Source organism: Lepidochelys kempii, chromosome 4 (assembly GCF_965140265.1).
Source record: "Lepidochelys kempii isolate rLepKem1 chromosome 4, rLepKem1.hap2, whole genome shotgun sequence".
Lineage (NCBI taxonomy): Eukaryota > Metazoa > Chordata > Testudines > Cheloniidae > Lepidochelys > Lepidochelys kempii.
In genome coordinates this window covers 51,270,830-51,285,848 of record NC_133259.1, presented here as the reverse complement: position 1 = coordinate 51,285,848, position 15,019 = coordinate 51,270,830, and the positions used below count along the sequence as shown (strand labels likewise).

Below are 15,019 nucleotides of genomic sequence, written 5' to 3'. Positions count from 1 at the left end.
CTCATGGAATATCCATTTGAACCACTGGCAATGTGCTCCTTATTGTACCGCTCCTGGAAAGTGGTTTTCTTAGTGGCCATCACTTCGGCCTTGGAGTTCAGGGCCCTCACATCAGAGCCTCTAGACACAGTCTTCTTTAAAGACAAAGTTCAGTTACCCACCATTTCCTTACCTCACCCCAGTTTCCTATCAAAGGTAGTATCACAATTTTATAACAATTGGGCAATCTACCTTCCGGTCTTTTACCCTAAGCCGCATGCAAATAGAGAGGAGTAGCACCTTCACTTCTAGGGCTCGCCTAACGTCCAAACTTTCTACATAGAATGGAGTAAACCATTCAGAAAGTCCACTCAGCTGTTTGTAGCAAACAAGATGAAGGGTCTCCTGATCTCGTCTCTTCCTGGATTAAGTCTTGCACTCATGCTAGTTACAATCAAGCGGGGGTACCGCCTTCCAACTATCCCATGGCTCGTTCCACAAGGTCACAAGCACGGTCAGCAGCATTCGGAGAGCAGATCTCTGTCCAGGACGTTTGCAAAGCAGTGACTTGGTCATTGTGCATACGCTCTCCTCCCATTACACCATCACACAGCAGTCCAGAGATGATACCAAATTAGATCGAGCTGTCCTGCAGTCTTGTGTCCATGAACTCCAATCCCTCCACCTATTCAATTGCTAGGGAGTCACCTGGAGTGGAATGCACATATGCAATCACTTGAAGAAGAAGAAAAAACAGTTACTAACTTTCTGAAACTGTTGTCCTTTGACATGTCCATTCCACGACCCGCCTTCTTACCCCTCTCCATAGGAGTCTTCTGGAAAGAAGGAACTTAGCAAGCAGGGGGTCGGCTGGGCACTTTATACCAGCACTATGAGCACACAGCACTAGAGAGTGCTCGGGCTGCCCCGACAGGTACCACTGAGGGAAAAAATTCCAGCAACTGTGCTTGGGGCGTGCACACACCTGGAGTGGAATGGACATGTACAACACGACTCAAAGAACAACCGTTACGAAAGGTTAGTAATAATTTTTCTTTGTTTTAGTTTGCCTAGGGGGTTGCCTTCTGATGTTGGACAGCAATCAATCAATCAGTCTGTTATGGAGCTAACAGCTGTGGAGATGTGGCTTTTTAAGGTTCATGCAGCTTGGAAGGCTATTATTGTTTGTGTTGGATAGAACTCACTGCTGTATAACTCTGGCATAGAATGCCTTCTGTCTTCCCCACCTCCGTGGGAACTGCATTTCAGGGCTGGTCTACACTACACAGGTCGACATAAAGCAGCTTATGTCAATCTAATTATGTCAGTGTCTACACTACAATCTTCCTCCCACCAATGCAAGTTCCCTATTACACCGACATAATAACTCCACCTCCACAAGAGGCATAAGGCTTATGTTGGTGTAGTTAGCGTGATGCACTGTCTCTGTAGACACTGCATCTGGTACATCAGCTGTCTTGTCAACTTCACAGCAGGAGCTGTGAAATTGACAAGAAAGCCCCTGCTCCTCTGGAGAGCTGGGCGGCTGGATCCTGCTCTGGACTGGGAGCTGGAGTGAGAAGCCTGAGTGGCCCCCACCCACTCCCTGCCAGGTGAGCCATGTAATTGACAAGACTGCCTGGCTCCCAGCAGGGAACGAGCAGGCAGAGGGAGCCGAGAAGCAGGGGGCAGCTGGCCCCTGTTCTCCGGTGGTGAGAAGCCCCAGGCGGCTTCCCCCGGCTCCTGGCAAGGAACGGATAGGGGAGAAGCTGTGGGTGACTTCCCCTGGCTCCTGGCAGGGAATAGAAAGCCGGGGGGGAGGGGAAGGGGGCGGGGGGACAGCTGCCAGGAGCCCAGGAGCCAGTGGAGCAGCCAGGCTCCAGTCAGAGAGCTGCCAGCTCTCAGCTCCCTATGCTGACCCTCTTAAGTCGGTGAAAGCGATTCTGGTGAGGACACGCTCTGTCAATCCAAGGAGGGTAGAGTGGACATGCACCACCGCAGTAATTACTGCTGTGGCTGTAAGTCGACCTAATATAGGTTGACTTAAGTTTGTAGTGTAGACATACCCACAGTGGTAGTAATTACTGTGAGTGAACACTGGTTAACTGCAGAGGCAAATGGCCAGTGCACATTTTACTTGCACATCAGTCATGATAATTATGGGTATGAATTTGTGTGTACCTATTGCTGAAAAGCATTTTGAAATCCTTTTGAATGAAAAGTGATGCATAAATGTAAGCCACTATAATATCTTAATATGGCCAATGTGCTTTCACAAGTATATAGCAATTATTTTTTGTTTCAGGTATCCATTTTATAAAATTCTGCAATGAAAGGAACTCATTGTGAAGTGCAATGGGATTCATACCATGTAATAACTGCTTTTCAAGAACTACAAGCATCAAGTGCTTATATGATTGCATTATGACAGGAGGAGTTAGGCATGAGTCTGCTCATTTCTATTTTTATTTCTGGCACATAGTTTTGCTTCCCTTTTGACTCTGTGCCATTCTTTCCTTCCCATTCTAACAGCTTACCTTTCTTTATTATTATTATTATTTCTTCTTAAATTACCTAGAAAGTCAACACTAGAGAGAAAGGTAAAACAACCTCTGAAGATTAATCAAGCCACATTGTTGATGTGTTTGACTTTGAATCTGCTTCTTCGTAGCAGGGAGATGTCCTTCTCAGAAACCCTTTGATTATCAAAACAAGTGATGAATTTGTTTGGATTTTTTAGAGGAAAATTTTAAATGGGTTAAAAGTTAATACCCAGACCTTTCAAGAGGGAGGGTATATTCAAAAATTAGAATACAAGTTTTGGAACATTATGCTCCTGTCAAAAAACCTAAAGAATCTTGGACCAAGGCTTGGGGCTCACTCAGTCCATCAAGCTCATACTTTGTGGCACTCCAGGAGGTAGGGGAGAGAGAGGTGACTAATTTATGACAAACCAGCAAGGATTTGCCAAGCACAATAAACTCTAGCCCCATCTATCACTTCTCCAATATGGCATATACATGACTATTCTGGCTTTATGATGGTGTGATGGGGTGTGTAAACCCTGCAAAAGTCAGAAAAGAATCAGAAAGGACTGCTTGGGGCTCAGTCAGCTCAGCAGTGTGATACCTGAAACAGGTGTTGGACTTTGAAAAATGAGCTAAAAAAGTTGCTGGCTGGCTGGGAGGGAGAGCAGACGTTTGGCTCTGTGTGGGTGGGAAGGCTGGCTGGGGCCAGGAACTCAGGAATGGTTACCTATTAGAGCTCTCCCTCCCCCACCCACCCCCTGCCTTAGGGTTTGGAAGAGTTGTGTTTATTTTGGACTCTGGAAGGGATGGTACTTTTATCTGACCTAGCTGGAGGGCTAGGTCACCTTAACCTGAAATGGATGGAAACAGGCAGAGCCACTGCTGCACTACCCCACACCATTTGAGGGCATGCAGAGAGGGTATGTAGCCACTGATTGCTTTGTGCAACTTGGAGATAACTCAGTACCAGCAGAATTCCAGTTTTCTGGGTGCTTTGCACAGACTGAAAAGTACAAAACCTCTAGAAGTAGAGCTGAGGAAATGGCCCCTGAAGTGTACTCAGTCTTTTCTCAGGCAAATCAGAGGAGTTTTACTCTCTTTCAGGCCTATCTATGTGCTTGTTCTCATATATACTTATGTATATGTCATAAATATAAATGGAAGGGCAAGGGTTGGGAGGATTTGGGGGGGGAAAGACGTGTCCAAACTACGTTTCCCAGTAAACCCAGTTAGAGTTTGGTGGTAGCAGTGGAGATCCAGGGTCAAAGGATAAAATTAATTTGTACCTTGGGGAAGTTTTAACCTAAGCTGGTGAAAGTAAGCTTAGGAGGTTTTCATGCATGTCCCCACATCTGTACCCTAGAGTTCAGAGTGGGGGAGGAACCTTGACAACCTACATGAGCATGGGTAGTCCCAGGGACAGGGAGGGAATGACACAGACAGAGTTCTCATATGATGTACATAGGAGTCTCACCTGTGTCAGGACAGCAGAAATAAGCTGTAAGGCAACTGGTAAAGTTAAGTTTTGAAATGATTTCTTGCTAGCTGCTTAGCAGGTACACATTTGAGTGAAAGATCTTTTGCTGCTCAGGTTCCTTTCTTAAAACAAAATAAAGAGTAAGGTCTTTCATTTAGTCCTTTCAAATATTTATTAGTTTACCTAATGGTACCCATCATCTTTGCACATTGGGTGCCTTGTATTAATTAAGTGGAAAATATTTTTGTTTCACCAGCTTTTAATTGACTTCTGAATGATTTTAGGAACAGGCTCTATAGGTTTTTAGTAGCTTTTCTAATTCTATATTTTAGCAATTTCCTAGCATTTATTCTGAGTAATGTTTCAAAGAGGATGGATCTAGACTGTTCTCAGTGGTAGCTGCTGACAGAACAAGGAGTAATGGTCTCAAGTTGCAGTGGGGGAGGTTTAGGTTGGATATTAGGAAAAGCTTTTTCACTAGGAAGGGTGGTGAAACACTGGAATGCGTTACCTAGGGAGGTGGTGGAATCTTCTTCCTTAGATATTTTTAAGGTCAGGCTTGACAAAGCCCTGGCTGGGATATTTAGTTGGGGATTGGTCCTGCTTTGAGCAGGGGGTTTGTCAAGGTTCCTTCCCCACTCTGAACTCTAGGGTACAGATGTGAGGACCTGCATGAAAACCTCCTAAGCTTACTTTTACCAGCTTAGGTTAAAACTTCCCCAAGGTACAAATTAATTTCACCCTTTGCCCTTGGATTTCCACTGCCACCACCAAACTTTATCTGGGTTTACTGGGAAACATGGTTTGGACACATCTTTCCCCCCAAAATCCTCCCAACCCTTGCACCCCACTTCCTGGGGAAGGTTTGGTAAAAATCCTCACCAATTTGCATAGGTGACCACAGACCCAAACCCTTGGATCTTAGAACAATGAAAAAGCATTCAGTTTTCTTACAAGAAGACTTTTAATAGAAGTAAAGGAATCACCTCTGTAAAAATCAGGATGGTAGATACCTTACAGGGTAATTAGATTCAAAACACAGAGAATCCCTCTAGGCAAAACCTTAAGTTACAAAAAAGACACACAAACAGGAATAGTCATTCTATTCAGCACAGTTCTTTTCTCAGCCATTTAAAGAAATCATAATCTAACACATACTTAGCTAGATTACTTACTAAAAGTTCTAAGACTCCATTCCTGTTCTATCCCTGGCAAAAGCAGCATACAGACAGACCCAGACCCTTTGTTTCTGTCCCTCCTCCCAGCTTTTGAAAGTATCTTGTCTCCTCATTGGTCATTTTGGTCAGGTGCCAGCGAGGTTACCTTTAGCTTCTTAACCCTTTACAGGTGAGAGGATTTTTCCTCTGGCCAGGAGGGATTTTAAAGGGGTTTACCCTTCCCTTTATTTTTATGACAGGGTTGGATTAGATGACCTCCTGAGGTCCCTTCCAACCATGATATTCTATGATGCACAAAACTGGAGCCCATAGAAATGTAATATATTTATATCTAGACAGCTAAAGTTAGCAAGTGACAATTTTCAACTTTAATTGATTGTATTTGGTAAATTTGGATTATTTTTATAAATTCACATTTGGATTATTTCAACATTGGTATGTATTTTAATTAAATGTCGCCTCCCTTTTAAAATTCTGAAGACTCAAGAATAAAGTGCTACATATTACTCTTTGCTACTGCAGCTTTTGTTTGCTCAATATGTGTTTAAAAGTCATGGTCCCATTGTCCTTGTAAACAATGGGAGTTCTAACTGTATAAGGACGTCTGATTCAGGCCCTTCATGTGCTCAGTTAAAAACCCCATGTATTGCATTCTAAGAGAGAATGTTCACCATTTGCCTGCTGGGAAACACTGGAAGTTAAGGATTAGGAATTACTGATATTAATGATATTTCTTGTTTATTTACAACTGACAAAAATTATCCTCTCTAATTGTTTGTTACACCGACTTGTTGGCTCTTCTCTCAAATGAGGCTTAATCCTGCAACTGCTTGTGCATAAGCAGAGCACCTACAGAGCCCCACTGAAATCAGTGGACCTGTGTATGGATGCAGGAGTCTGCCTATGTGCAAGCAGTTGCAGGACTGGGGCATTTAATAGTAAAATCTCTGGGTCAGGGACTCTCTCTTACTATGTTTTTTGTAGGAATCCTAATACAATAGGTCCCAATCTGATTGGGACTTCTGGGTGCTACTGTAATACAAATTAGAGCTGGTCAGAAAATTAATTTTCAATCCTGCAAAAAAGAAAAGATTTTAAAAATATGTTTTGGGTCATCTAAAACAAAACATTTTGATACATATGAAGAGTTTCAATTTTGACACTTAATTTTTTATATAAAATTAAATTTCAAAATGAGAAATCAAAACTTTTTGTTCCAAAAATATCAAACCAGGACACTTTGACAATTTCAAAACAATTCTTGCAATTTTTTCTAATTTTTTTTTCAAAATCAGTATAATTTTATGAAAAATTTTGGTTTTGTTTAAATGGCATTTTCTGACAGCAAACTGTTCTGAGGAAATGTTTCTGACCAACTGTAATCCAAACTGTCATAAATTATAAAGGGAAGGGTAAACACCTTTAAATCCCTCCTGGCCAGAGGAAAAACCCTTTCACCTGTAAAGGGTTAAGAAGCTAAGATAACCTTGCTGGCACCTGACCAAAATGACCAATGAGGAGACAAGATACTTTCAAAGCTGGGGGAAGATGGGGGACAAAGGGTTCTCTCTCTCTCTCTCTCTCTCTGTGTGTGTGTGTGTGTGTGTGTGTGTGTGTTGCTTTTGCTGGGACCAGAGCAGGAATGCAGGTCAGAACTCCTTTAAAGGGTTAATAAGCAATCTAGTTAGAAATGCGTTAGATTCTGTTTTGTTTAAATGGCTGATAAAATAAGTTGTGCTGAATGGGATGTATATTCCTGTTTTTGTGTCTTTTTGTAACTTAAGGTTTTGCCTAGAGGGATTCTCTATGTTTTGAATCTGACTACCCTGTAAGGTATTTACAATCCTGATTTTACAGAGGTGATTCTTTTACTTTAATTGAAATTATCTTTTAAGAACCTGATTTTTTTTTCATTGTTCTTAAGATCCAAGGGTTTGGGTCTGGGTTCACCTGTACCAATTGGTGAGGATTTTTATCAAGCCTTCCCCAGAAAAGGGGGTATAGTGCTTGGGGGGATATTTTGGTGGGGAGACGTTTCCAAGTGGGCATTTCCCCTGTTCTTTGTGTAACACTTTGGTGGTGGCAGTGTTTAACCTAAGCTGGTAAGAATAAGCTTAGGGGGTCTTTCATGCAGGTCCCCACATCTGTACCCTAGAGTTCAGAGTGGGGAAGGAACCTTGACACAAACACATCACAATAATAAACTCATTTGGGGCGTGTTCTTGCAGTCCATCAGAGACTTTGGGAAAATTGTTTTTGATTGAAGGATCTGCTATTTAACTTCTGCAATCAACAAGAAAGCTAATCATTCACCACCATGAAAAAGAATTGATTTGACCTACAGTAATCTCTGATAAAATGGCTCTGATTTAATAAGCTTGTATTTGTAATATGCTAAACTTTTATTTGAGAGAAAATATTTGTCAGAGTAATGAGCTCAATCCTCTTCTGTTTTTGTTTTTTAAGATGCCATGAAGTGGAAAGTGTTAAATCTCACCAGCAAACTCCCTTTGCGTCTTACAAACATACACTACTACCTACCTCACCTCCAGGAGCATGAAAACAGCCTTTATCCAAATGTTGTCATTGGACAAGGGAGAACTGGAGGTAAGAGCTAAAGTTTAATATTTGGTGGCATTTTTATTTTCACTTGAAGAGACGTACAAGGTTTGTAGTTTCAAAATTTGGCCGGTTAATATATAAATTTTTATCTTTATTATACCTGTTTGAAAATACCACTTAATTCTTTACAGTAGTTCAGTACATGTTTTTTCTGAAAACAAATTCTAACAGCCTAGCAACTAACCATACAGTCATTGTCCCCCCCGTCTCCTCCTGCAAAAAACCCATAAAACGAAACATGAAGAAAAAAGTTCATTATCTTTTCTTAGGGAATTTCAGTAATTTTAGTTCATACCTGACATCTACAATTTGTCAGCAGAGATTGTTTTTAGTTATGTATTATTTGAAGCTGCATGATCACATTGTCCAGAGTGGGTATGGTGATAAAAGTAATGAAGGCTTAATTTATGTCAGTAACTATACAAACTTTTAAACTGAAAATTTTTTGTGAGAAGAACAAACATACATTTTTATTACTAGGCTAGGAAGGTTATTCTCTTAGAATATTAATGCTTATATAATAAAAATCCCATGGGACTCATTATTCTGTAGTACCCTTCTTAGAGAAAGCAGGACAACAGCTTGCTTTTCTTAAAACTTTGAACTAAAAGTGTAACTTTTGCTTCCCATTTCCTGCCACTCCTCCATCAACTTTTCCCATATCCCTCCTGACTGTGGTATCTGGGTGGCACACATAAGAGGTTGCCTTGGCTGAGTGGTCTAGGAATAGTACTATTTTCTCCTTCACCAGATGTCAGGAGGTTGTCTTCCCTTCCAGATGTACCTCAGTGATCTTACCTCTTTACAATCTATTATGCAAATGGTTTAATTCAAACAAACACAAGATCTATTAAAAACAGAGAAAAAAGTCAGATCCACACCAGCTCTGGGCCAGGACTCCAAGGGTGAGGCCCTTCTGCTACCTTGGACAGACCACCTCAGGTATGCCTTTCCTCCCATCCCACTGATACCAGAAGTTCTAAGAAAGATTTGCCATGACAAAGCTTGGGTCACTCTTATTGTGCAGAACTGGCCCAGACACTTTTGGTTTTCAGACCTTCAGAAGATCTCAACCCACCTCTGCCAATCTGCCCTGGAGGAAAATTCCTTCCCGACCCAAAATATGGCGATCAGCTAAACCCTGAGCATGTGGGCAAGACTCACCAGTCAGACACCCAGGAAAGAATTCTCTGGAGTAACTCAGATCCCACCCCATCTAACATCCCATCACGGGCCATTGGCATATCTACCTCTAATAGTTGAAGATCAATTAATTGCCAAAATTAGGCTATCCCATCATATCATCCCTTCCATAAATTTATCAAGCTTAGTCTTGAAGCCAGATATCTTTTGTCCCCACTGCTTCCCTTGGAAGGCTGTTCCAGAACTTCACTCCTCTGATGGTTAGAAACCTTCATCTAATTCCTGATGGCCAGTTTATATCCATTTGTTCTTGTGTCCACACTGGTACTGAGCTTAAATAATTCTTCTCCCTCCATGGTATTTATCCCTCTGATATATTTATAGAGAGCAAACATATCTCCTCTCAGCCTTCTTTTGTTAGGCTAAACAAGCCAAGCTCTTTGAGTCTCCTTTCATAAGGCAGGTTTTCCATTCCTCGGATCATCCTAGTAGCCCTTCTCTGTACCTGTTCCAGTTTGAATTCATCTTTCTTAAACGTGGGAGACCGGAACCACACAATAGTCCAGATGAAGTCTCACCAGGACCTTGTATAACAGTACCAACACCTCCTTATCTCTACTGGAAATACCTCGCCTAATGCATCCCAAGACTGCATTAGCTTTTTTCATGGTCATATCACATTGGCAGCAAATAGTCATCCTGTGATCAACCAATACTCCGAGGTCCTCCTCCTCCTCTGTTACTTCCAAGTGATGCGTCCCCAGTTTATAACAAAAATTCTTGTTATTAATCCCTAAATGCATGACCTTGCACTTTTCACTATTAAATTTCATCCTATTACTATTACTCCAGTTTACAAGGTCATCCAGATCTTTCTGTATGATATCCTGGTCCTTCTCTGTATTGGCAATACCTCCCAGCTTTGTGTCAGCCCCAAACTGTATTAGCACATTCCTGCTTTTTGTGCCCAGATCAGTAATAAAAAGATTAAATAAGATTGGTCCCAAAACCGATCCCTGAGGAACTCCACTAGTTACCGCCGTCCAGCCTGACAATTCACCTTTCAGTGTGACCCGTTGCAGTCTCCCCTTTAACCAGTTTCTTATCCACCTTTCAATTTTCATATTGATCCCCATCTTTTCCAATTTAGCTTATAATTCCCCAGGTGGACCTGTATCAAATTCCTTAATGAAATCGAGGTAAATTAGATCCACTGCATTTCCTTTGTTTAAAAAATCTGTTACCTTCTCAAAGAAGGAGATCAGGTTGGTTTGACACGATCTACCTTTTGTAAAACTATGTTGTATTTTGTCCCAATTACCATTGACCTCAATGTCCTTAACTACTTTCTCCTTCAAAATTTTTTCCAAGACCTCGCATACTACAGATGTCAAACTAACAGGCCTGTAGTTACCCGGATCACATTTTTTTCCTTCCTTAAAAATAGGAACTATGTTAGCAATTCTCCAGTCATACGGTACAACCCCTGAGTTTACAGATTCATTAAAAATTTTTGCTAATGGGCTTGCAATTTCATGTGCCAGTTCCTTGAATATTCTTGGATGAAGATTATCTGGGCCCCCCGATTTAGTCCCATTAAGCTGTTCAAGTTTTTGGCTTCTACCTCGGATGTGGTAATATCTACCTCCATATCCTCATTCCCATTTGTCGTCCTACCATTATCCCTAAGCCCCTCATTAGCCTCATTAAAGACTGAGGCAAAGTATTTGTTTAGATATTGGGGCCATGCCTAGATTATCCTTGACCTCCTCTCCATCCTCAGTGTTTAGCGGTCCCACTTCTTCTTTCTTTGTTTTCTTCTTATTTATATGGCTATAGAACCTTTTACTATTGGTTTTAATTCCCTTTGCAAGGTCCAACTCTACATGGCTTTTGGCCTTTCTAACTTTATCTCTACATGTTCTGACCTCAGTCAGGTAGCTTTCCTTACTAATCCCTCCCATCTTCCACTCTCCTTTTTCTTAATCACCTCTCTGAGATGCTTGTTCATCCAGCTTGGGCTATAACTCCTGCCTATGAATTTTTCCCCTTTCTTGGGATGCAGGCTTCTGATAGTTTCTGCAACTTTGACTTGAAGTAATTCCAGGCTTCCTCCACCTTTAGATCCACACGTTCTTCAGTCCAATCCAGTTCCCTAACTAATTTCCTTAATTTTTTAAAGTTAGCTCTTTTGAAATCAAAAAGCCTAGTCACAGATCTATTTTTGTTTATCCTTCCATTTAGTTTGAACTGAATTAGCTCATGATCGCTTGAACCAAGGTTGTCCCCTACAACCATTTCTTCTATGAGGTCCTCACTACTCACCAAAACCAAATCTAAAATGGCATCAGATTTAGAGCATTCATTTTTAAAGGCCTGAACATCAATCGGTTCTCAATCAAATCAGAAGGGCTTCCACCAGAAAATGCTTTCTGGCAAAATGGAGACATTTCTCCACAAGGTCACAACAGAACCAATTATCCCCACAATCTGTGGGAACTCTTATTATTTTAGATTACCTACTCACTGTCAAGATGTTGGGTCTTTCCATTAGCTCACTGTGGGTACACCTTGCAGCAGTCAGCAACTTCCATTCTTCAGTTGAGGACTATGCTCTTTTTACTCATCCGACAACAACCAGATTCCTGAAGGGCCTCATTAGAACTTTCCATTTGATGGTGAAACCAACACCACAATGGGAACTTAATCTTGTTCTTTCAATACTTACCAGACCTCCCTTTGAACCACTAGCCACTTGCTCCATGTCCTACACCTCCATGAAAAGTCACTTTCTTAATTGCCATCACATCAGCCAGAAGAGTGAGTGAACTAGGAGTGCTTATGGCAGATCTGCCACATACCACATTTCATAAGAAGAAGGTTTCCCTCTGCCTCCATCCAAAATTCATCCCTAAATTAATTCCTGAGTTTCTTATGAATCAATCTATTCACTTACCAGTATTCTTTCCAAAACCTCATGCTTCCGATGAGGAGAAAAGACTTATCTCTTTACATCTGAGGGTCTTTGGCATTCTTTCTGCAGACGACAAAACCAATCAGGAAAATGCCTAGATTATTTGTTGCTTTAGTAGAGTGATCTAAAGGACAAGCATTATCTTCTCAGAAACACTCTAAGTGGACCTCTGTCTGCATCATTCTTTATTAACTGGTGCATATTTCTCCTGTGGATGAGGGGAGAACCCATTCCGCTAAAGCACAAGCAACTTCTACAGCATCTCTTTGAGAGATACCTATACTGGACATCTGTAGGGTGGCTATCTGCAGCTCTAGCCATAGTTTCATGAAACATTACACATTAGTCCAGGCCTCTTCTTGCACAAGCAGTTGTGGGGACAGCAGTATTACAGACTGCTATACCAGCTGCATCCTCACACCTCCCTCATGGTTGACTGTCACTCATATGCTGAAGTATTACTGTGGCTCTTTGGCAATGTATGTTGGTGAATTCTGGCTCCTTCTCCGGCTCAGGTTGGCCACTCCTGATTTAAGCGGTAGTGTAGACAAGCTCTTAATCACTTAAAATCGATCTTTCTGTAGTTAATAAATCTGCTTTATGTTTTACCTAAAACAGTGTGTTTTGGCTGAAGTGCTTGGGAAATCTCAGCTCAGTTTACAAAGGCTAGTGTGTGTCCTCTCCACACTGAGGGAGGGGTGGACTGGGTAATGAACTTACACTGGTCAGGCTTCTAACAGGGCAAGACCATACAGTTCTGGGGTGCAAGGCTTGGGAGCTGGAGGGAATTGGCTGAAGCCTCTCTCTTCTTGGTTCATGAGTGGCTGGGAGACGCATTCATGTAACACAGTTGGGTGTGTCCCTGCCTATGGATGTCTGTGTATGTGCAGTACCTGCCAGAGGTTTGTAGCTTGCCAACAGCATCACAGCGTGAGAGGGAGCCCAGGTTGGTGGGACAGAGTGCTCAGTAGTTCCACAGTCCAAGCTGCACCCCTGGAACGCCGTCACAAGCATCAACAGCCCTATGAAACTGCAGAGCCAAATGCATCCACCCCCCTGACTCCAAATGCACGTGCCTGACCCTGTTTGTTACATTGTTGTAATGCAGGGACAGGCAAAGTTTTTGGCCTGAGGGCTGCATTAGGTTTCAGAAATTGTATGGAGGGCAGTTATGGGAGGCTGTGCCTTCCCAAACAGCCAGGAGTGGCCCGGCCCCCACCCCCTATCCGACCCCCCTGCTTCTTGCCCCCTGACACCCCCCACCCCAGGACTCCTGCCCCATCCACCCTCCCTGCTCTCTGTCCCCTGACCACCTCTAACTGGCCCCTACCACCCCCATCCAAACCACCCTCTTCTTCCTGATTACCCACCCCCGGGACTCCTGCCCCATCCAACCACCCGTTCTCCCTGTCCCCTGACTGCCCCGGAACCCACAACCCTGACTGCCCCCCGCCACCGCATCCAACCCCCCCTCTCCTTCCTGACCGCCCCCTGCACCTCTCCCTCATTCAACCCCCCTGTTTCCCACCCTCTGACCGCCCCAACCCTTATCCATCCCCCCAGTCCCTGACCACCCCCCAAACTCCACTGCCCTCTATCCAACCCCGCTCCCTGCCCCCTTACTACGCTGCCTGGAGCATTGGTAGTTGGCAGGACAGGCAGCCGCGCCGCCCAGCTGGAGCCAGCCACGCAGCTCAGAGCACCGGGTCAGGCTGGGATCTGCAGCTGCCCTGCCCCAGGAGCTCACAGCCCTGCTGCCCAGAACATTGCGCCGGCGGTGCAATGAGCTGAGACTGTGAGGGAGGGGGGACAGCAAGGGAGAGGCCGGGGCGAGCCTCCAGGGCCAGGAGCTCAGGGGCTGGGCAGAATGGTCCTGAAGGCCGTAGTTTGCACACCTCTGTTGTAATGACTTATGATTGCAGTGTTCAGCAGTTTGTCTTCCGTTCTGTTTGACAGCAGTTCTAAAATGGCTCTGTCAAATTTAAAGGGTGCCAGGAGAGGAATCATGGGGATTTGTTAGTTTGAGCCCCCCAATTACAGAAATTTCTGTACTTTCTCGTAGTCATTCCAGAATGCACCAAAAGAAAAATCACAGATCAGAGTGCTGAGCAATTCATTCAAACAAACTTGGAGCTGTGTGGATGCAATGATTATAAAGGAAAGTACCTTAAGCCAACAAAACAAAATGGTGTATACACACTTTGGTTGGATATATTTAATTGTTGCACTCAGAGTGCACAAAGTAGATCAATGTAAGATCCCCGTGTAAACACGGTCAGAGTCCTCAAAACTGCTTAACAGCTATGTAATGTAGACCCAGTGCCTATAGCGTACAAATGAAAATGTCTCCAACCTAATTTATGGTCATGACACACAATATATCCCATGCCATATGGCAGTTCATACCCTGTCAAAACTCTGCAGAAACATTAACTTGTTGATCAGTCTATTGAAGTTCCTATTTATGATGGTCCCTTTTCTGTGTGTTATTTTTATCATATAAAATTGCAAAAACTCACTAAATAGCCTCTATTTGACTTGAGATGAAATTATTTTAATTTCTGTTTGCAGTCTCCCTGGTGATGGGTATTCCTACTGTGAAAAGGGGAAAACAAAGTTATCTGCTGGGCACGTTGAACTCTCTCTTCTATGAGATGTCTGCAGAGCAGAAGAATGATTGCGTAGTGGTTATCTTTGTAGCAGAGGTAAGTTAGTATGAACAGGTGTATTTATGTTAATAAAGAGACAATATAGGAATCTATGTGTGAGTACAGTAGTGTATGAAGCACTTCCATTTACTGATCATCATTGCTTTTGGAAGGATTTCTCCATGCAGTTGAAATATGGGAAAATATCCCTACTTTTCAATAAAGGACCGATAACATGGTCAAGAATTTGCATGGAATCCTATTTAATTACATGCTAGAAGCTGACATACTGTATTCCTTTGTAATGATGTTGGCAGTCATAAAATTCCCAAACTTTGTGCCTATTAGGACTTGTGTAGTGGTCAGTGCCTTGGTCGTGTCTGGAAAAGAACTGTGAAAAAAAGATTATACAGGTAACAACTCTCACATTATATTCACAGGCACCCTTGCTCTGCTTGCAGTCACATCTC

At 42.8% G+C, this 15,019-nt stretch overlaps 1 protein-coding gene across 6 annotated transcripts in view; it reads left to right on the top strand.

Moving 5' to 3' along the window:
• MGAT4D (MGAT4 family member D) overlaps positions 1-15,019 on the top strand; it is a 117,840-nt gene that overhangs the window by 47,170 nt on the left and 55,651 nt on the right. For 3 of the 6 annotated variants that reach the window (XR_012158574.1, XM_073341190.1, XM_073341192.1), the window contains 3 exons: positions 7,629-7,769; positions 14,473-14,606; positions 14,898-14,962. Coding sequence is in view for 5 of the 6 variants with exons in the window: in XM_073341190.1 (XP_073197291.1) it covers positions 7,629-7,769; positions 14,473-14,606; positions 14,898-14,962 (340 nt within the window). In the remaining variant the exon portion in view is untranslated. Of the gene's footprint in view, positions 1-886; positions 1,018-6,995; positions 7,022-7,628; positions 7,770-14,472; positions 14,607-14,897; positions 14,963-15,019 lie in introns of those variants that run through there. The other 3 variants (XM_073341193.1, XM_073341194.1, XM_073341191.1) reach the window with 3 other exon arrangements.